The sequence below is a fragment of the Mytilus galloprovincialis genome, chromosome 10, assembly GCF_965363235.1.
Source record: "Mytilus galloprovincialis chromosome 10, xbMytGall1.hap1.1, whole genome shotgun sequence".
NCBI lineage: Eukaryota > Metazoa > Mollusca > Bivalvia > Mytilida > Mytilidae > Mytilus > Mytilus galloprovincialis.
The window spans coordinates 46,651,707-46,676,315 of NC_134847.1; the positions used below are offsets into that span (position 1 = coordinate 46,651,707).

General features: G+C 31.0%; 1 protein-coding gene across 1 annotated transcript; it reads right to left on the minus strand.

Moving 5' to 3' along the window:
* Positions 1–5,496: 5,496 nt before the first annotated feature.
* Positions 5,497–20,853, minus strand: LOC143047667 (cryptochrome-1-like). The gene is made up of 11 exons (XM_076220853.1): positions 20,526–20,853; positions 17,147–17,255; positions 16,343–16,485; positions 15,800–15,984; positions 14,812–14,900; positions 11,593–11,733; positions 10,718–10,888; positions 9,747–9,887; positions 9,164–9,315; positions 7,945–8,147; positions 5,497–7,532 (listed from the first exon to the last, which is right to left on the minus strand). The coding sequence occupies exons 1-11, from the start codon at positions 20,693–20,695 to the stop codon at positions 7,354–7,356; spliced, it is 1,683 nt and encodes a 560-aa protein (XP_076076968.1). The 5' UTR covers positions 20,696–20,853; the 3' UTR covers positions 5,497–7,353.
* Between the last annotated feature and the right edge of the window lie 3,756 nt (positions 20,854–24,609).

Genomic DNA, 24,609 nt, shown 5'->3' on the forward strand with positions numbered 1-24,609 from the left:
TTCATGGGTAACATTATTGATTCAGAAAATATGATTATAACTCTTACTGAAGACAAAAAACAAAACCTAGTAAACATGGTAAAAGAATGTAAATGGTTACTGCAGAGAAACTTAGCTAAGATTAGAGATGAAGCAAAAGTCATTGGACTTATTTTTCTCTTTTTCTGCAGTCGAATTCGGTAAATTGTTTTATCGTAACCTTGAAAAGGAAAAAATTATAGCTCTAAAAAACTCAAACGGAGATTTTGAACAAAGCATGCTTATTTCTAATCAGATGAAAGGAGATTTAGAATGGTGGGTTGCTAATGTGTCTACTGAATTAAGATATATAAGCCATGGCAGTCCACAAATTGTGATTCAGACAGATGCCTCATTATTAGGATGGAGTGGCATATTAAGTGATAATGAAATTGGAGGTAGATGGACAGATGAAGAATAAAAAAATCACATAAATTATTTAGAAATACTAGCTATATATTTTACATTAAAATCCTTTCTTCGTCTGATCATAAATAAGCATGTGAAGGTTCTTACAGACAAGTCCATAGATTGCAATACAATTTCAAGACAGATTTGGTTGTAAAGATAATGACATCTGGTTGACATGCACTCATATAGCAGGCAAAGAAAATCTAGCAGACAAAAATTCTAGAGAATTTGATGACAAATTAGAATGGAAATTGGAAAAGTCTGTTTTTGACCAATTATGTGCTTTGTGGCAAAGGCCAGACATTGATTTGTTTGCATCTAGATTAAACTTCCAATTAGAAAATTACTGCTCTTGGAAGCCAGATCCATTATCTGCATTTATTGATGTATTTAGTATAAATTGGTCATATTTTCACTTTGTCTATTTGTTTCCTCCTTTCAGTTTATTTAGCCGGTGCATTTTCAAAATCAGAGAGGACGGTGCAAGAGGAGTAGTAATAGCTCCATTTTGACAGACACAAACTTGGTTTCCAAGACTAATGCAGTTGTTAACAGACAATCCAATCGTTCTTCCAAAGAACAAGAAGATTTTGAATCTTCCTCACGATCCACAATCTATTCATCCTTTATACAAGAAAATGAAACTAATTGCATGTCCAGTGTCAGGAGTAGCTTCAGAGAACGAGGATTTTCTAAAGAAACAACCCACATACTCATGTCGTCTTGGAAATCAAGTACAAAGAAACAGTACCAAGTGTATATCAGGAAATGGTTCAAATATTGTAACAAAAAACAAATCAATTGCTTTCAAACTTCTGTAGGAACAGTGCTTGAATTTTTTACAACTTTATTTATTAAGGAAGGTAATTTAGGTTATAGTAGTTTAAATCTAGCTCGAGGAGCTCTTTCGTCTTTAGGACTTACAATTGACAGTATTCCAGTTGGACGTCATTCAATGGTGATACGATATATGAAAGGAATTTTTAATCTTCGTCCACCTAGACCTAGATATGAATCTACAAGGGACGTTAGAAAAGTACTTCATTTTTTGCGTAGCCTATCACCAGTGAAATATTTAAAATTGAAAGATTTAACATTAAAACTTACGATGTTAATAGCGTTGACAAATGCAGCTCGAACTCAATCAATTCATTTAATGAATGTTAATCATGTATATAAAGTGAAGGGAGAATTTATTTTTGTTTTGAATGAACTTGTTAAACAAAGCCGACCTGGTTATAAGGAGCCAACTGTAAATATACAGGCTTACCCTCCAGATTAGGAGACTTTGTGTATATACTGTGTATAAAGAATATGTATTTCGTACCAAATTGTTTAGAGGGAAACATGAACCGTTACTTTTAAGTTATGTGAAACCACATCAGCCTGTTTCAAGAGATACAATTTCTAGATGGATAAAAGTAGTAATGGCAAAAGCTAATATGGACACAACAATTTTCAAAGCTCACAGTGTTAGATCTGCATCAGTTTCTAAAGCAAAGATGAATGCAGTGCCTATTTCTCGTATCTTACAAAAAGCAGGATGGTCAGATGCAAAAACATTTGCAAAATTTTATAATAAAAAGATTGAAAAATATGAAAATTCTTTCAGCTTTAATGTGTTGAAGAATTAATCATAAGGTAAGACATTATATATTTCTTATCTTCAGTATTCAGTTTTATCAATATGGCTTTAAAGTCTCATTTGGTCCCGGAAGTGTTACAACGAGTAAAATTGAACAATTAAACGAGTCTTGCCTTGGTAAAAGGCGAAGTTTAATTGTAATTTTATGAGTTGTGTAAACACTGAAGGGATTAAATGCCACACCCTCCATCCCTAGTTAAGGGAGACCATTATGTAGTTAATGTGGGTCATATAGATGTATTTCGTTGTTTGTCATACTGATAAAACTTCACTTTGAAGACTGAAGATCACACATGCGCAGCACAATCTCATTTAATCCCTTCAGTTTTTACACAACTCATAAAATTACAATTAAACTTCGCCTTTTACCAAGGCAAGACTCGTTTAATTGTTCAAATATAGTAGACTTATTGCACACAATATAAGCAAACAGAGCAAAACACAAAAACTTAAATATAACCACTGAACCATGTAAATGAGGTCAAGGTCATATGACACCTGCCAGTTGGTAATGTACACCTTACAATCCTTCCTTACACCAAATATACTAGACCTATTGCTTATAGTATCTGAAGTATGGACTTGACCACCAAAACTTTACCTTGTTCACTGATCCATGAAATAAGGTTGAGGTCAGTTGAAAACTTGTGATGGGCACGAGGACCATGCAAGGTACGCACAAATCAAATATAGTTATCCTATTACTTATAATAAGAGAGATATTAACATTACAAAATTTCTTAACTTTTTTTTCAAGTAGTCACAGAACCATGAAAATGGGGTCAAGGACAATGGAAATGTGACATACGGAAACTTCTTAACATAAGGCATATATTTATATATATATATATAAAGAATGCAGCATCTATGTCTTGCACCTTCTAAAATATAAAACTATTAAGAAGTTAGCTACAAATGTAACACTGCCGCTTCTGGATCACTATCCCTATGTCAAGCTTTCTGCAACAAAAGTTGCAGACTCAACAACAAGAGAAAGCACAAAAAAATGTGTTGGCAAAAGTACATAGCCCTGTTCTAATGCAAACAAAAAGCAAAAGTTGTCCAGAAACTAAAAAAGTAAGCATCCCTCTTGAATATAAGGGTAAATTGCAAAAGGACCTGTACTCTAGTCCATAACAACATTTCAAATTTCAATTAATTTTGTGAAGGTTTAATGATGGTCTTCTGTGGAAACCAAATGCTTTGCATTATCAATAGGCAAGACATTAGAAAGCCAAATTGAAAACATTCAAATTCAAACTTAACTGTGATTAGTGGTCTGCAACTTTTTCAAATTTCAAATGATTTGGTGGAGCCTTATTTCATGTATTTGTGATCAAGTAGTTTTGTTGGATCAACAATAGTAAAATTTATCAAATTTAAAACAGATGTATAATAGTCCCTAACAACATATACACATCAAAAGATTTGGTTGAACCAAAATCAAAGTTGACACAAGGTGTATTTGGCCATTTCATTTTAGGTCAGTTTTCGTCATATATTTAAGTTCTTATACACCCTTGGCTACAATTTTTAATTTATATGTTCATGATGAAGATAAATCTAGTGAAACACTGCTGACACAATACCTTTTTTTAAAGTGATATTTTAATCATTTTGAAGAGGCATAACACCAAAACAATCATGAAATTTGTTAAATTGGAAATGGATCTATGATTAGAGGTGTGTTGTAACATGTTTTAATGATTTTGTGGAGGTTTATTTAAGTTATTGTGTGGAAACATGTTGCTAATTCTTTGTTGTGGTAGTAAATTACTCAGGTCCAAATCCAACACTTGTGAAATCTGTAAACAAGAACTAGATTGGTGTTTTATAGTGGTCCTTTACAACTTTTGTTAATTTCAAATGATTTGATATGTAAGCCAAGTAAAATTACTGATCAAGTTTGGCTTCAAGTGACCCAGTGTCTACAGAGGAAAATATTTTTACAGAATATCTGTTTCAGATGATATTGTATATGCTCCTTAAATCATAACTACAATCTCGTTCACTTTTCACGAATATGAGCTACGGAATTAGACTATTTACAGGGTTTGTAATAGACATGTTAGATAAAAGATTACTTTTGACAAACAACAAACGAGAGTCGAGAGACGATAAACATTTTAAAGAGGTTGTCTCAAAAGATGTTTCGATTTTTTTCTATCGTTAACATAATGCATTATGTAAAGTCAAATAAAGCATGATAAAGTAATGATTTCAATATTTTCAGTCAATTATGTTGTGCCCTCTTTCTACCAAACTAGCGCAAAGTCTAACAACATTTAAATCTGCAAATAGCATGTTTGACATTATCTCGTAGTTACTGGATAACAATTAGCATATATTTCATCCGCTAATATAAAAATGATCTCTATCTCTTGTGAAGAGTTGTCTCATTAGCAATTATACCATACCTTCTTTTCTATATCTATGAAATCAAGTTGAAGTCTGTGTTCTATTTCTGGCATCGAGTTGAATTGTTGTGCATCAATTTTGGTGGCCAAGGAAACGGCTGCGTACAATATGTACAAGTCGTAAGTGGTTTTGGTTGTCAATTAAAACCTGTTTTGTATCGATCTAATAAGTTAAGCCATTTTCAAGAGATATTTATAGTTTGTTCTTATGTTGTGTTGTTACACCACTTTCCCAGGTTAGGGGAGGGTTGAACGCTCACAAACATATATAACCCCGCCGAATTTATGTGCCTGTCCCAAGTCAGGAGCCTTTAGTTTAATGGTTGTCGTTTGTTCATGTCTGTCATAATAGTTTGGTTATAAATTAGGCAGTTAGTTTTCTCAATTGCATATAATTTGCTTCATATTTTTCATTTCAGAGCCTTTTATTGACGACTAAATGGTATGGGTTTTTCTGATTGTTGTAGGTTGTACGGTTGCCTATAATTGCTTACATTCACTTTAATTGACAATCATTATACCTCATCACGCTATTTTTTTACTGGGTGTAAATAGAGTGCATATGTCTGTGTACGGAAAAAACTGTTCCTGTGGTTCATTTTGCAGGCCAAAAAAAAGCATTAAATGCATCCCGTTATTTGGCTGTTTGTCTTTTTCATTTTCAGCAATGGCGTTGTCAGTTTGTTTTCTATCAATGAGTTTGAATGTCCCTCTGGTATTTTTTGCCCCTCTTTTTGAAGTTTATAGATAGTAATGTCAGACAATAAATAACAAATGATAGTTGGCACTGAACCTGTGCAAGGTGAGTTAAAACATTGATAGTTAAAACCTTAATAACTCTTGCAAAAGGTCACAGGAGTGACAAAAATAGGTTGAGGTAATCTTATTTTAAAGGTATAATTTTAATGTACAGAATTCCATAATTCCAATTTAATTTTCGCATTTCAGGATATTTAGGAAATACTCAATCTATCTGGGATTTTCTACAATTAAAAGACAACAATAAATAACTTATTATTTTATTCAACTATAACAAGCGTGTTGTTGTTTTTTAACCACAACATAATAAAATACAACATGTGATTTACATCTGACCATGTCGAAGATAACCATATATAAATGTGATTTGTTGTAAATTTATATATAGATACACACATATAAATGTGAACTGTCAACATTTATCAATTAATTGCCGTCATAAAATTAAAGGCCAGGGCTGATATGCATAAAACTAATAAAGTTAAGATTTATTCTGAATAAAGAGATTTTCTACATGTTGGGTAGGATATCTTAAATTAAGTGGTTTTATACATATCAGCCCTGATCAAAGATTGTCGACAGGTATTTAATCATGTATAATATAATAAAACTAATATACTGTGCATTAGCACAGGAGCACAGTATTCTGTATAGAACAATAATATCAATGTCAAAGATAGACCACTTTAAATATTTTTTTGTTCAACAAACCTAAACATGCATTTTTTCATAGAGCAGGGATAAAAACAAGATAGATAATTCTGCACCATATATTACACAAATATTACTATCTTGTTTTTACTCTTCATAATAATCATGGAGGTGTTTTAAATGGTAATGTTATAGTAAATTAAGTACATACAATTATTTGAGATAAAAAAAAAATGTTATCAAGAATTTAGTCAACATTTTCCAATATTGCTGTCAATCACTATGAGAAAGTTATAAAATCTTTGAAGATGTACATGGTTAGTTATATGACTCTTTCCCTACTTGACTTATAAAACAATTGTGGGTTAACATTAAATTACCACAAGTAAAATTCTACATGAAATGATAAAATATTTAATACACATAGATCTCAGTAAATTTACAAGCTCGATAGTATACTTTCATATTCTGTACACGTTGGACCAACTTTATATATAATTTTTTTTAGTAGCAAATAATATCAAAGCATGGCACAATACAAAGATGTAGTTTTTTTTAACTATAAATGTAAATTGATTGATTGTTGGTATTTTATCACCTTTTAAACCCCACACTTGTGCTATTTCTTGATGGCCAATTTTATTGGTGGGAGAACCCTAGTGCCCAGAAAAAATCACCAACCTTTGATAGGAAAACTGACAATCAGTCAGTTAAGATTTGAGTTGAGTGTTCCTGCACGAGCAGGGTTCGAACTCACAACCTCAGTGTTTTTCTAGGTTTAATTTCCTGTCATAATTCTATGCTTTAAAAAATGTGCTTTTGACAATGCTTTAAACTCTGATAACACTACAGAAAGAAGTATTCAATATTAAAATCAATCATTATGTAAGATGCTTCTATAATATTCTGCCAATTTCATAGTTTTTAAAGACAATTCAAACTAATGTAAATATAAAATATATATACACATATTTTTAAGGTTTAACATCATTTATAACTATACATCAATAATTCGCCTCATCACAGCTGTTTTCCTCTGTAGTATCTGAATTGTTCATTTAGTTGTTAGGTTGTTATTACAACTAAAAACTTCAGAAGTATCGGAATACTTCAATTAGTTGTCATTCCAACTACAACTTCAAAGTATCTGAATTGGTCATTTAGTTGTCAATGTTGTTATTAAAGCTAAAATCTTCAGAAGTATCAGAATTGTTCAACCAGTAGTCATAACAACTACAAACTTCAGAAGTATCTGAATTGTTCAACTAGTAGTCATAACAACTACAAACTTCAGAAGTATCTGAATTGTTCAATTAGTAGTCATAACAACTACAAACTTCAGAAGTATCTGAATTGTTCAATTAGCTGTCATACAACTACAAACTTCAGAAGTATCTGAATTGTTCAACTAGTAGTCATAACAACTACGAACTTCAGAAGTATCAGAATTGTTCAATTAGTTGTCATGTTATATCCTCTGAATTGTTGCGGCTGATTTTCCTCTGATGTCTGACTGTGTGTATAATTATTTCCAACAGCCATCATGGGCATTTTGGATGGATGGTTACCAGACTTGTGACCTTTACCATGCTTGGCAAACTCTTCATGTAAAGGCTTTGGAATAGATGCAGCTGGAAAACAGAATTTAACATAAAAAGAAGATCTTCGTTAAGTTATACAGTATTTTGTTTATGTATGCCTTTTTGTTGAAGGTCGTACAATATTTTGTTTGTATATACTTTTTTGTTGAAGGTCGTACAATATTTTGTTGATATATGTTTTTTTTGTTGAGGTTATACAATATTTTGTTTATATATGCTTTTTAGTTGCAGGTCGTACAACACAGTTGTTAACTTCTATGTCAACTTGTATCTGGTGGAGCGTTGTTGTCTCATTGGCAATCATACCACATCTTCAAAATCAAAAGACATCTTTGCCAAAAATGAACCTTGTTCTTATACTTTTTTAGGGGTAACACACAGAATAAAAATTTGATTACAAAGTTCCAATTAAATTCTACATGACATGTAAAACTTGACTTACCAGCTGATGCTCTTAAAGCCAAGTGTTGATAGACTTGTTTCATTCGTTCTGTGTTAACTTTACTGACTTCAGCATGATTGACCATCGGTAATGGGTAGTCTTTTCCAATGATACATTTTGCAGCTTTCTGTACACTTTCAGGAGCATTCCACGGCTCATAGATATACTTTGGAGGAAAAGCCTTAAGAACTGGTAAATATTTTCTGGAATAATAAAATGATAAATGTTAATGATGATTACAAAATAATTATGATTCTTTAATATTTCACTATGACGAAGTGACAATTCAGATATTTACCATGTACTATGAAAGTACTTTTATTCCTGGGTACCAATTTTCAGGGTTTGAGCAAAAGTTCTATGTTCATGGGTTTTAAATTTGTGGATTTTAGAAATATGTTCTTTACGTGGCTTAATAGTTGACAACAGTTGTTATCTTTCCTTGAATATTTAAATTTGTGGATAAAGCCATCCACAATAACCACTAAAATTGGTACCCAACAAATAAAAGTAATTTCACAGTAATTTCACTAAATAATCATGATAATTAAGAAAACATAATTGATTTCTTTAACAATAACCTGAAAATAAGTTAAGTAGCCAATAAGCAGGTATTTTATATAATGTGTATTCCCATGGGATATAATTGTGATACAAGATTAGCATCTAATAAGTTATTTGATTGGATGATAATGGCATGAAGAAACGTAATGTGAATAGCCTCCACTGATCCATTGGCAAGGTGCTTTAACCGTATAAAATGAACTGATAAATGACTGATTATTTGAACAGAAATTTTTATCTCAATTTTCTGTAAATTCAGAAATTAGTGTGTGCATTCATTATTGCGATTTTGTCATTTTAGACTCAAATGTGATTAAATTTTTTGTGATATTGAGAAAAATATTATGACCCTGTCGTATTTTTCGCAAAGGAAAAAAACATCGTAATAAATTCTGAATTTATAGTACATGTCTTAAATAATGGATGAAAACATTCACTTGTATGATAAGTTTCTGTTTGTTATGGTATTCTTATTCTAATATTTGCTTCTGCACAAAGTGATACCAATGACTGGTTTGAACAGCTACCATTGAAGTTAGGTATTGCTTATAGGTAGATAGATATTTGGTGTTTTAACACCCTTTTTAAGCATTTTTATTTTTAAGGCTATTTTGTGGCGGTCAGTTTTTATTGGTGGTATTGCTTATATAATTACCTGATGAAGTCACCACTGGGATCAGCTCTTCTTCCAAACCCAACAGGACAATAACAATGGAAAAATTGTTGAAAAAATGAACTACATGATAACCACATCCACGTGCCTGCATTTACACTCCAATCAGCATCTAATAATAACTCATCAAAAACCTAAAACACAAAACAAAACAGGGTCATGCTGTTAATGTTGGATTAAATGAGTTGTTTAATCTATACAAGATGAAATGAGAATCCTGAATAGAAATTACAAGCAAAGGAAGATTGGGTCTAAAAAAAAAACCAAAGAACTTTCTCATTATTTGATAAAAGTGTAATTTATATCATGCTATTTATTTCTTTTTAAATATAATAACATGTATGTGTGTCACAAATCTCTTTTTTACACTACACATTGTGCAACAACTGTTTGATAAACTGTAATATAAAAAAATATCATAAATGTAAGCTAATATAACAAGCAAAAATTGCATGTACTTTGAAACAAATTTGCTTATTAAATTTCCAGTTATAAAACTGAACATCATGTTTTTAAACAACTCATCATGTAGCTAAGCAAAATAATTGAGTTAATAAATAATTACCTTCATGCCTTCCTCCCATGATATCCACAGATCTCCTCTCGTCAGAAAACATGCCACTGAATGTCTTGCAAGATGATGTATCCACCCCACCTGTCGTAACTGTGTCATAATTGCATCTATCCACGGAAAACCGGTTTTGCCCTAAAATGTTAAATAAGGTATTCGGTCAAAAGTAATCAGATTTTAATTTCTTTTCTTATGTTTTTGATGTTTTTTTGTTGTTTTTGTGACTGTTAGAAAGCTGATATTATTGTTTGTATTTTTTATTAACTTATTTAAACTTAAAAAAGAATACTGTGGATTCGTTATTAATCAATGGATACTAATTTTCGTGGATTTCGTGGGTATACGTGAACCACAAAATTAAATGTTCAGCTAGTAACAAATTTTCTATAGGATTGTATGCACATCTCAGCAAAACCATGAAATTAAATATCCACAAACATATACATGATATAAGTTTTCCTTAATCCACGAAAATTGGTACCTATGAAAATAACTGAATCCACAGTATGTGTCCATTGTACTCCATGTCCTTCCAACAAACAAATGTTTCAAGTTGATTTGACTACAATTCAATAATAAACTTTCTAAAATCAAAGTTTTAATCAGATAAGGAACTGACAAACAGAGGGAGTCTAACGTACTAACACACAGAGCAGAAAACAATAAGCCCTTTTTTCTATTTACACGTCATGTGAAAGTATCAGAGAGTCACCAGCTAGTTTTAAAGTCTTACAGCAAAATGCATTGTGTGTGTAGGTCCAGGTTAATGGTTGGTTAGCTTGCTTGCTAGCTCAACCGTGAAGTCATTATGAGTAAGGTGTAATACCCTCCTTTAAAAGTAGACTAGTCTGTCAGATAACCAATCTATCTGTCTGTAGGACTAGACCACTACGAAAGGAGGGTAAATCATTTTTTAAGTTTGAATATAGCATTAAAAACATATACAATTATGTAATGATATTTACCTCTGCCCATTTTGCTAAAGCTTCTGGATTTTTATCCCATGGAACTTGTACACATATAGGATTGTCTGTCATCTGGTCAAAGTTAGGGTTATTTGTGGCAGCAGAATAAAAGAACTCCCTCCAAAGCAACTGCCCATGTAATGATAACGGAGGATCACTACTTTTCTTCACCTAAAATAAAATCATGTAATCTTAATGGTTAAATTTTCTCATATTTATTGAAAAGTATACAGGATAGCAATATACAATAATATTTTGAGCTGATCTGGGATGAAAATAGGTATATCAAATTCTGTATATACATACACAATACATAAATTATTCATGGTGTGTTGATTTTATCAACAATGAGATCACTGAAATGACTCATTTGCTTTACTGATTAAAATTGAATTCTATGCTGATTTTTTTATAAAGATCAAGGTGTAACTAAAATTGAACTTTTTGAATGTATCTGGTCTATAGTTTCATGATTTTCTATTCCAAACTACATTTTTCTTCATGGTACACTAGCTAGGATGTTTGAACTGGTGAATTACTAACCAAATTTTTCACAACTGATGAACATAAAACTATTTCGAAACATGGTTGTTGCATTCATAAATATGAAATTATCTTAAAAATTTAATAATGAACATGGCCTAATCTATAAAAATAAACAGAATATTCTTATGTATGAATGTGCATTTTTTACACTAAGCCAATAGCCCAGCTGCCTGGTCTTTTAATTTACTATCCTGCTATTAGGAGTGTCTTCTTCAGGCAACTAGAATATATTATATATACAATATTTTACATAAAATCAGCATTGGGTTTATGGCTGCAAATGTTATTGTTTAGACTACATGTGTTAATAATTACACTGTTATAATTACCTTTCTAAACAATTCCCTCAGCTTCCAGTAGAAAGTTCGTGAAGACAGACAACCAAACCTCAGGTAGGGACTTAAGGCTGTCTGACTGGGAAACAATGACTGTGTTGTCATTTTTGGCTTCTCAAAACTGGCAACCCATGCCTATAATAATATTCATTTATGGATATAAAGCAATATATTGACAAACTTAAGATTTAAAATGTAACTATAAGGTACTGTTGTTTCTATTCGTTTGATCATGGTGTTGTTTTTTCCTCTGCAGTATATTTTTTCTTTATTTACTTGATAATTCTTCCCCTTGTTTTATTTTTATTGACTATTTTTCATATCATACTCCAAAATTAAAATTACCAAATAGGGTGCTAATTAAAGGATTATAGATATAGAATAAGAGTACAGTCAAATCTGTATACAAATTTAAATGTCAATTTTGGGACAAGAAAATAACGACCTTACAAGTTTCAAATTTTGATAAAGACAAGCAAAATGACAGAAGTTTACGTTTTAATTTTTTTTAAATTTACTCTTCAACGAATTTTTAGTGTTAATTATTAACACTCAAAATTTGTTGAAGTGTAAATAGAGTGTTAATAGATTACTAGTAAGAACTAAATCAATAACAAATTACAACATCCAATTACATTACAAAACAGCTGTCATGTGATAAATGGGTTATTACATTCATGACATTTATGTAAGTTATCAAATTGGGTTATGTAAGGGATGATAAAGTAAAACATATAGGGTACCCAGGGTAGGTTCTTTGAAAATAGGTTACAAACAATAAAAGCCATTTACCAGTTAAGGGTCTAACTTAAATAAGTTATTAGAGAAAAATAACATGCATATGTTATTTCAGACACTTTCTTGAGTTGTCTACTCTTTTTTCCTTAGTGTGTAATAACATATGTTTATTATCAGTTAAATATATCATAAATATTTTATCTTTAATGAGCACTTGGGAATTCTTAAAACTTTGTGCAGTAGCTTAATATATTACCTTGATAACTAATTTTCTAATTCCATTAATACAATTTTGATGAACCATGTTAAATCAATGAGACAAGGCTTTTAAGGGCAAACTAAGCTGTAATTACAAGCATGAAACTTACTATATGAGAGTAAATGAGACACTTGGAATCTTGCGCAGTGCCTCATTACAAGCTCTGATCATCATTTCTTACAATGAATTTAAATACATTGTTATGCAAGTCAGAGCAAAGCCTTTAAAGAGAATAGAGAAGCTGTAATAACCTCCCTTTTGTTATTGCAGGAAAATATTTTCTGTAATAACATAGGTGTATTTTGCATAATTGGTAAACTATGAGCTGTTATATCTTTGAAAAGATTAGTATACTTAAAGAAAATTATAATATCAATAGAACTTGAGAAAAATTTAACAAAATAAAGGTTGTATATTTTCCCTTTGAAAAATGTAACATACATATGTTATCAGTTTTTTTTTATATTTTAGCTCACAATAACAACATGTATGTTATGTTTCTCTAATAACTTATTTAAGTTACACCCTCGACTGTTTACATACCTGTCAACTGACCAGTATTCTGCGGGTGTGACCCGAGATTTTCACAATTCTGAGGGATCACCCGGGACACCCGACGGGTCATTGAATAACCCAGGAATTCCGAAAATGACCCGTTTTCACCCGTATGTCTTAGCCTCCAGATTGATTTCATAAGTAATATTCCTTGAAATATCGGCAAATTCGCAATTCTTCCGTGAACAGGAAGTTCATCTAGCTGTGTAAACTGTCAAATTAAGTGACCCATTAAGTGCATGGCTTCACTTGACAGCTTTGGTGTCAAACACACTATTAATTAACACCAATTACCTTCACTTTAGGTCGTAAATAAATTGCACTGCTGTTTTACAAACATATTTCAACTAGAGTTACTTCCCCTTGTTTGTCACCATTCAAAATTATTCCTTATATTTACGCTTTTGGGGTAAAAAAGATTAAATCTTAAAAAAATAAAATTCAAATACATATTGAAATATAACTTTTTATTATTTTTATACCTTTATACAATTTTGAAAAAAAAGTTGAAAATTACTTGTTAATCTATACTTCCTTAAACTGTATTACTATATTTTATTATAGTCTAATTTCAATGATAAAACTAGTAGTTATGAAAAGTACTAGGATTATAATTTAGCAGATGTGATTCAAGACTAAATAGCCAGTGAACATTTTAAAATAATGAAAAAATATATCCTAGTATTTGATGTTTGAGATTGCATTACATCATCACAATAAGTAAAGAGCATAAAACTGTTTTAGTTTCTTTCCCAGATCCTTTTCAGTAGGATTTTCGGCTTTCCTCTACCATAGATACAGCAGGGCATTTGGTAGTGTCGGCTTTGATAGATTTTGTCCTAACCGATTCCTCGTTATTACCTTAGACGTATTTTGCCAAGGCATTTGTGGGGCATTCAGGGTGACCCTTTCCCATTTAAAACACACAGATATTTAAAAAAGGATATTTGATACATAGAAAAAATACACTTTTTATACTTTTGAGGACTGAGCGAATCAGGTGCGTGCATGAGTTGGTATGTTTTATTTTGTTATATTGTATTATGTTTAGGGAAGGTTAACTTTCTGGTAATAAGACCCGTCACAGCCTGGCTGGAAAATTGGATAGGCAAATGCTCACATTAATCTGTACCGATACAGGCTCCAAATGCTTCTTTATACGCCATAACTCATGGTGGCGATCCTTATAAAGGATGCTTATACGGAGACAAGAAGAAGAAGTCACACAAATTTATAAAAATCTTTTAAAAGTGCAATGAAATAATAATTTATAAGATACAGAATTACTTAACCAAGTGAACATCCATTGATGTTTTGGTAAATTTGATTTAAATTATCAGAAAAATGTACCATAGATACTAAAATTCAGCTCCAAAAAGTTTGTACGCGTTATGACCTGAGATTTGATTCTTCAATGCAGGTCATGACCTGCATTTTTATCGTCACAGGTTGACAGGTATGCATTTACAAATTGCACTTTAATCACTGTTTAAAAAAAAGGTGTATGACATCCTATTATCATTGATAATTAGGGCTTTCTCTAGGTCCCATGCTATATGTTTTTATGGAACCAGCCTTAAAAAAAAGAACATTCTTCTCATATACTGTGTGGGATATCTGTTTGATATGTCCTCATCATAACATCTATATCATTAGCTTACCTTTCTCTCCAAATGTCTCTCTAATCTGGCTAATGCTTCTGTTTCACCACCTCTGAAGATTGTGGGTCCAAGACCTTCTGTGTCAAAACCTACAGAAAAATATACATGTTCAGGAAAGGGTTTTAGACAATAGTCCAAATAAAATAAATTGTTCAGTTGAAAAATTTCTATCAAATCTGTATAATTTCTTTTTTTCAAATTCAGTGAAAAATATTGTAGCCATGCCGTTTTTTACTGGTTTCTTTTAATTTTTCATTTTATTTCAAAATAAGGTGTATTTTCTGATGTTGTGATTTATTTGATTAAGATGTTTGTAAACAGCAGAGTAACATATTTTTCAATGAAATTGTTTTGACCCACAAGTTACATTCAAGATTTAACTTATAATAAAGTGAAATTTCTTCTAGAAAACTTGCAAATTCAGAAATAATTGCTTGCAGTTATTTTTGTGATTGTTGCATAACACATAAAAAAAAAATCCTACAAATACTCAATCTGTGATCATATAAATGTTAACTTGAATTTCATTGTATTTTTTTTGTAATATTAAAAATTTGCAAACAATTCTAGTGCATCTTTTTAACTACTTGCAAAAACAAATATGTGCTACTTTTCCCCATATATCATAATATGCCTGAACATTATATCTTTTATCGGTAAAGAAAGAAAGTTTATAACTACATTTTGTGGATTCATTAATAATTGTTGGATACAATATTTCGTGGGATTCATGGGTACAGGTGAACCACAAATTTAAATGTTCAACGAATTATAAATTTTCTATAGTCTTGGTATGCCGAGATTGAAAAAACCACGAAATTAAATATCCTTGAAAATGTAAGTTTTCCTCAATCCAAGAAAACTAATATCCGCAAAAATAAATTATGTCCACAGTATCATATTGGTATAAACGCACAAACAGCCATTATTAAAGGAGAACGATAAGAAGAAGAAGAAGATATTGGTATACAAATATAAGTATACAAACCTAGTTCTTCAAGTGATGGTACACCAAACTTGTCGTCATGGTCTTCTGAAATAGGTGTTTTGGTATGGCCAATGAATTGTCTAGTGATAGTGTCTTCTGGCTGTTTGGGTGGGTCCATCTTTGATAGAATTGCCTGGAATCGTTTGTATGTGAGAGGAGGTACACCATTATTAAAGCTTATTATCCTAAAAGAAAAATTAGATTTTGAATTATATACAAAAAGTAATTAACAATATGCAAGTAAGAGGACAAAAATGTTTGTAAAGGGGCATTACTGTAGAACAGTTAATGTGAAGCTACTAAACATGCTAAAATCTAGACTTGATCTGTGTTTTGTGGTAAAGAGCATTTTGTATAAGTTTCATAACATTTGTTTGAGGCATACTAAAGTTTTAGAGAACAGAAATCAATTTTAGGACTGACGTACAAGGTTATAACTTAATGCCCCCTCCCCTACGGCAGGTGCATAAAAAGTTAGGTACAATGTAATATATAAAATTCACAATGAAGTGCTTGGAAGAACTGATTTTTTAATATTCTTACTTTTGTAATTCATATAATGTATGTGAGGTTTTGACAATGACTTCTACACCGGCTTCCTTGGCTAAATGTCTGATAGCACCATCCCTTTCTTTACCAAATGGTTCTGGGTCCTCCTCAAAAGACAAAGTTGTAATGTTCCATTCCTTCAAAGAAATATTAAGACTAATTAAAATATATCAACACAGCTGAATTTAAGTTTACTCCAGCTCTTAATAAGAGTTATGATCTGTCAAAGATTTTTTTACTCAATTTTAGCAAATAATGCCAAAAACTATAATAGATAAAGAATCTGAAAATGCAAAACATGATGAACTGATGCAAGATAAAAAAAAATAAAGTTGTGGCAGCCGATGTAAGATCAGCAAAAACAAGACATATCAGTCAGAAATTATTTTCTAGTTTGTAATGTTAAGAGTGTCAGACCATTGTTGAAAATGTATATATAGACCAGGTGAGCCTCTAGTTAAGCTTTAAATTATCAAATTATTTGCATAAATGTGCATACCCTATCAATTCAAAATATAGTGTTATTTAGCATTAATTCATAGTAAATGAATACCAGTGTCTTAAGAAATCTTTGAAAGAAATTTGTGCCCTTAGACATGACTTTAAAAAAAAAATTAAAAAATTATAACATGAATGATAATTATTTGCTACATTAGAAACTGTACATGTATTATACACATGTTCATGTACTGAAAATACATAAATCCATATAGTTTTATTCTACATCTCTTAAAAGCTATAATTAATCAAAAGTTACATCTAGAAATTCACTGTAGAAGATTAGATTTTGAGTATTACCCTAAATATTCTAGGAAACACATCTGTTGGTTGTCCTCTTATGACAAAAAGTCGAGAGTTCAGTTTCCTTAATGCTGCATCTAAATCTTCTAAACACTGCAGCAAAAATCTGAAAATGATAAATTATGATTTGTTATTATTGTCTTACTACACAATTCAGTAGATCCTCTATTAAAAAAAAACATTGAAAAATCTGCCCCCGAATGCTTGCAGCTGATCATTACATATACATGTACATGTATCATTACGTCTGAACCAGTGACAACTCTTCAACAAATTTATCCATCAGATCACCAGCAGTGATTGTGATACATGTACATACATGTATCCTCTACATTCACCTTTCCTGCACATTCCTTTCTTTCCAAGTTTTTGAAATATTGATGATCTGTTCTTTTTCAAAATTGATTGCTTCTGATGAACTACTGATCAAAGTTTTCAAATGATTGCTGATTGTCTTTTTTTTTTTTTTTTTTATTTCCATTGAAAGTATTGAAAAAGCAATAGAATTAAGAACATGAGTCAAATTATCCAAAAGCAGGAGATTTTATCCTGTGTGGTAGTGGAGATTTCATGAATTTCGTCCTAAGAGCGGGAGGGTTGGCAATTTTTGCAGTTGTATAATAATGCAACTGAGTAGGTTTTAAGTAGGATATAATTGGCTTACACAACAAGCTAAATTTATCATCTACAGATTGTTTAATGTTTCATGATGGCTACAATTTATATAAATGCTGTACTTTTACAGCAGATTTATAGTCATGACAGTGCAAATTAGATAGTAGTATTTCATCTTTTATATACATTTGTATCTCACCTCATTATGCAAAACAACATTATTATTCAGATACCATATTCTATAATTTTGAGATACTGTACAGCATGTACAGTCAAGGGGATTTATTGAAATAAGATATTTCCCTGTGTCAAGTTTATTTCAATATACATTAATAATCATGATAATTACATTAAATATATGTTTCATTATAAAACGGTATTCTGATTGGCTAACTGCACATCACCTGTTATTCCTTAGTCAATTGCATTACACAATAAAATGTATGATATCATTCATGATGACATGAGGTCCCACATTAGAGTGCACTGGTAAATTAAATAAAAACTTGATAAAAATCGTGTTTTCATGATCCTAGGTAAAAAATGTAATTATAAGTATTGAATGCTTCTTTTTGTAACTTCATAGGGTTGTAAAAGCATTGACCGTGCACACATTTTTAGAATGAAGGAAACGCTTCATACAAAATGTACTTCGGTCAACACTTTTACACCCCAATGAAGTTACAAAAAGAAGCATTCAATTCTTAAATAAAGAATCTAGCATTAAAAATGAAAATATTTAATCCTCCAGAACATATTTTAGCAATAACTATTTAAGAGTTAATATTTAATCCTCCTTGAACTTACAAAATATTTGTACAAGAAGTTCAAGGCGGATTAAATATTAACTCTTGAATAGATTTTGCTAAAATATGTTCTAATAATTTAGTAAATGTAGATAATTACCGATCTATAGTATTTATTATTGTAGACATATTCCTTAAAGTCCTTACAAGTTACATTACCATCAAGAAACAGATATTTCAAGTCCTCATTATAAAGATCAAGGGAATGTATATATCACAGAGAATGTTACAAAATTTGTCTTTTATTTAATAGATCACTTTAAAGTTCTTAACTTTTCTGTCAAAAACTTTGGTTTCAGTAAATATCAGTCATGTGTTTAGGGTCATCATCACTTCCTCCCTATGTTGAGTGAGTGGTTGAAAAAGTGAGAATTACAGGAGGTCCCCTCTATCTGGTTATTGACATCACAAAAGGACAAACTTATCAGAATATTCAAAGTTTTTTCCTGAGTGGTCCTTGAAGAAAATATTGCAAAATACCAAGTACATGTATGTGTTGGCCCTTTGCAAAACATTGTGTTGAAACCTACATGTAAGTATCCAACCATTGCAAGGTTTTATATTTCAACGCCAAATTAAATGTAATTGTATGTATCATTGTCCATAGAGCATGATTCTCATCGAAAAATCATCTTGTCTCATCTAGGACTCGACCTCCGTATTACAAGTCTGTGCTGTAACCAACTGAGCTATTAATTGTATATATAAATAAGTACCTCCCTAGCCCAACGTTAATGTCTAGCTATCAGAATCTACTACTGAAGTGGAGCAATGTATCATGATGTATTGTCATCACACTGTCATTATTATTTATGTGAAATATTTAGTGACTTAAAGATTTGCTTATTGTCACTATACAAATCCTTGCTTAAAGCATAACATTGTCAATCTTATCATATATACATTGTATACAATGTAGTCACTATCAAATATACAATGTAGTCACTATTAAATATACAATGTAGTCACTAACCCATTACTAAAAGAAAGTTATACATGAAGTAAACACCTTGATTTACAAGGAATTCATACTTGGTCCACTTTTATCAAAGATTCAACACAAGAAATGAATATTGATATACAAAAAGTAATGTGTGGTCAAAATATGGTACAAGTTAACAAACTAAAGACTTGGACTAAGAATATTACAAGCAAATTTTATTCAGAACTGCTGGAAAATAAAATAAACAGCTTGAATGAAAATAACAAACTTTTTCTTTACAAAAACATTAAAGTCAAACTAGACCCAGATTTTTGTCTAAAATATCAAAATTTTGAAACTAAATCTTTATTTACAAAAATTAGAATTAGTGACCATAATTTGTTCATTGAGAAGGTCAGATATCTAAAAATACCTCGAGACATTATAGAACATGTCGAACTTGTAAAACCTTAGAAGATGAAAATCACTTTCTCTTCCACTGTCAAATTAATAATGTTTTACGTATAAAATTTTTTAATGACATATGGCAATAGATATATATAATCCTATGTTTCCAAATCTATCTGATACTTAAAAACTAGTAGTCCTACTAAATCATGTAAATCCTTCTAATATAAACCAAGTGAAAAAAAAACAGATTCCTTTATAAAACAGTCTTTAGAGCTGAGGACCGGGGACTCTCAGTTAGTTTTACTTGTATATATATATATATATATAGATATGTGTGTGTTCAACTCAGTTATTTTATAATTTGTTGTTGTTACTTTTGTTTATGTCACAAGTATAATGTTACTTATATGACAAATAAAGATATTTTAAATAATTAAATATACAATGTTGTTTTATATATACACAATGTTGTCACTATATATACAATGTATACATTGTACATGTAGTATGACATTGAATATCACATCAACAAAATAATTTATGCCAATGATTTGAATTTCAGTACCTTAAACTTGAAACTTATTCAACTACTACACAGAATATTTAGACATTAAAAGCTTACCTCCACTTAGCAATGCCCACTTGTGTAGATCCTGCAAACCAAGGGTCTAAAATGTATACACAACGATATGTGTCGGCTCCTTTTAAAGCCTCTTTTAGTGCTGGGTTGTCGTGCAGCCTAAGTCCTTTTCTAAACCAATGTAAGATCTGCTTTTTGTTATTTCTAGGCATATTTTATCCAGTGTTATCGTTTTAAATTTAAAATATTAGTGTAATATCGAATGTAAACTGTATAAGACCGTATAAGATGAAATGTTTCTAAAGAATCTAAAATCTAAACAAACATACTGTAAACATGCTACGATCAACGTGACTTGAAATGAAATGGTGGCTGTGGTTAAATTATTCATTCTGATTGGTTAGTTATTTTTAGAAACACGTTGCACTTGGCATTGAAAATTGTCAACGGCGAAAGTAAAGCAACAATTATCGATTCGTGAAAGAATTGTGAACATCATAACTACAGAATCTGAATAAGATGCTTAAACTGTACTCGGCTTGTTAAAATAATAATAAATAGTGGCGTTTTGTCCAGCGATGGATCAAGAGTAATTATGTAACATGTTTATTTTAGGGTGGCTCTTAATTAAAGATCATTAAAATATCTCACGGCAAAAAAATAATAGCATATTTCTTTAGACCGGTACCAGAAATAAAGTGGATTTGTTGGTGGCGCTTGAAAATTGAAAAACACAAGTTATTTTTCTTGCATTTATAGGTAATTTAGCGGAATCAAAGTTAAAAACTATCTTGTTTGCACCTGGTATGCCTGGTATACCTTATAGGCAATTCAAATATCTGATTATTATTTCAATGGCAAGTTTAATTTAAACAATTTTGAATTTTGAAGCTATGCAATTGGCATTGTTCATGTTGTTATATATTGTATAATATTTTATCAAATTTATAATGCAAAAATGAGATTTTTACTCTTGTTTTTTATAGCATACCGTGAGCTAAAAAGTCTGAGGTTTTATACTTATGCATGCATGTAGCATTATACTGACTGATTATGGAAATAATTTGAACTACATGCTTAATATAAATGTGATTTCACTGCAACAAATGAATGCCCAATATTTTAAAAAAAATTCTTGTGGTATATAAGTAATTATTTGATTCTTCAAGTAATATTGACAGCGCACGTTTTCATAGTACTTTTTTCAAAAAAAGTAAATACTAAATTGCACTCTTTACAAAGATCCAACAAAATAACAAGTCCACTATATAACTGGTGCCGGTCAAATAGCCATTTCAATAGAAATAGGCTATTTTGTCGGCTTGAATTACGATATTTTAATCAGAGCCGACAAAATAGCTACCGACTCATTTTTATTATCTCAATTATTTTCGCATTTTTCGTTATCATAAAACTACAAATAACTTGTTTACTATCAATTCCAAGTTTACTCTCAATGTCCGTTGTGGATAGTAAACTAGGATCGATGCTTTTTGTTGTAGCATAGTTTTCAAAAGATTCTACTAGAATGTCATTTTCGGTACAATTCATTATTTTATATTTTGAAAATTTCTCAGTAGAAAATATTCAAATTTTAATGAGGCTGTAAACGATCTTAACACAATTCTTCAGGAAACAGCTTTTGCATCCGACCCAAATTTATTTAAGCAATAAAATATTGGCTCCAACACTAGAATCAAACTGCCATCTTGCCATAAACATATACAAAGCAAACTAAAACTGGAAAAAAATTCTGGATGAAAAATATGAAAAATTTAAGTTCAAAACATGGATTTCATTTTATTAATCCGAATCCCTTTGATAACAAAATTTATTAAAACACATGCATTCAAGAGAGATGATTTCAAAGGCTGACGGACATAAAACTAAAAAGAAAAATTAAACTTCTATAATATACTACATATAAATTCGGGACACTGAAATATAACACCCTCATATGTGGATCTAAATGGATTATACAAATCCAAATGTGATAGATCTGATCAACATTATTATGTATATGTTGAGGATAAGCGATCATACTTATATCTGTTACAGCTTTTACATTAATGCTAGCAAGACAAATCTTTGTTTGGCTTGCTTGCTTTGTTTGTATCAGTGTTTGCTCAAGCATGGCAATTAAGGTAGGCGGGGCTTCAGCTTGTATACATCATACTTAAATTTTATTGGACGTTATGTTTGAAGTTAAGGACACCTAATTTTAAAACATCACATGACAAATATTCTCACATGTTTCCTCACCTGTAAAAATACAATAAAATTTGTCAATGTAAGAAAAATATAAACTTTTTTCTTGTATGAGGCTGAGAAACTGGCCGTCAGCATTGACCTAATATTGTTTTTTATAACATATCAATCTATTAGTTCAGTCAGTTATTTCCATGTCTGCCCTTCCATTATGTATAAACTCAAGAAAATATTCCAAAAAATGGGAAACAATTGTATCGAAAAGAGGAAATTGAGTGTACATTTTTTATGTTAGGGTGTGTTTGAGATGAATATTTTGTCTTGAAAACGTACAAAGCAAGAATATTTGATACATCATCTCGCTTCAGATTGTATCATTTTTATATAGCAAAGCTACAGGTTGACTTTATAACATAAAACAAATCACAGTACTAAAAGATGAAATATAGGGGTGAAGTGAAATACTTATCCAATGGATCACAAAATCAGAGTAGGTGTGTTCGAATAGCTATTTTACTAAAAGTGCTTGACGATCGACAGTCTTTAAGTTGGATATTTGAAAAAAAAAAATTCTTCCATTTCTACGATTGTGAAAATGAACTGGCGTAATGGGGAGATAATGTCCTTAACCTCAAACCTAACGTCCAATAAAATTTAAGTATGATGTATACAAGCTGAAGCCCCGCCTATCTTAATTGCCATGCTTGAGCAAACACTGATACAAACAAAGCAAGCAAGCCAAACAAAGATTTGTCTTGCTAGCATTAATGTAAAAGCTGTAAAAGAGGGCGATATTTAAATTAATTGAAGCAGGTTATGTCTTTCCTGCAACAATGATGACATTGAAGATGAACTACATTTTCTTTTAAAATGTTCATTCTATAAATATTTGAGAGATCATTAAAATTAAATAATGTTCTATTGAACAACAGATTACTTTCTTTATCAAATATCTTGCTGATATCAATTCTAAATAGTTATTCCCCCAACAGTATTAACAAGAGGCTGTCACAACGACAGCAAACCGGATTTATTAATATTTATTTGTGTCCTGGCAATATCACAAGAACCATTACTGATGAATGGTGAAAGTGAAAATCGTCAATATCAAATTTGACCTCCATTTTGTCATTAGTATCAACATATTAAAATTTGAAAAGCTTAGATTGAATGGTTCATGAGTAAATGCAACAACGTGAATGGAAACGCCATTTTACAATCTTTCAAGAACCATAACTCCTGAACGGTAAAAGTCAAAATCGTCATTATTGAACTTGACCTCTATTTTGCCATCAGTAACAACATATAAAAATTTCAAAAGCTTTGGTTGAATGGTTCATGAGAAAATGCACGGACACGACTGGAAACACCATTTTTCAATCTTTCAAGAACCATAACTCCTGATTGGTAAAAGTCAAAATCGTCTTTATTGAACTTGACCTCTATTTTGTCATCAGTAACAACATATTGAAATTTGGGAAGCTTTGGTAGAACAGTTCATGCGTAAATGCACGGACACGACTGGAAACTTCATTTTCAATCTTTCAAGAACCATAACTCCTGAACGGTAAAAGTCAAAATCGTCATTATTAAACATGACCTCCATTTGGTCATCAGTAACAACATATTAAAATTTGGGAAGCTTTAGTAGAACAGTTCATGCGTAAATGCACGGACACGACTGGAAACTTCATTTTTCAATCTTTCAAGAACCATAACTCCTGAACGGTAAAAGTCAAAATCGCCATTATTGAACTTGACCTTCATTTAGTTGTCAGTAACAACATATTAAAATTTTAAAAGCTTTGATTGAACGGTTCATGAGTTAATGCACGGACAACATTTGATTGCCGCCCGCCCGCCCGCCCGGCCGCCCGCCGTACATCCCCAAATCAATAACCGACATTTTTGTCACAAA

Excerpts from the sequence above, each read along its gene's own strand:
- LOC143047667 (XM_076220853.1), bottom strand. The coding sequence starts at position 20,695 with ATGCCTAGAAATAACAAAAAGCAGATCTTACATTGGTTTAGAAAAGGA. Across the intron at positions 16,486-17,146 it reads TGTTTCCTAGAATATTTAGG|GAATGGAACATTACAACTTT; the intron begins GTAATACTCAAA and ends ATTTCTTTGAAG. Across the intron at positions 15,985-16,342 it reads ACATTATATGAATTACAAAA|GATAATAAGCTTTAATAATG; the intron begins GTAAGAATATTA and ends TTTTTCTTTTAG.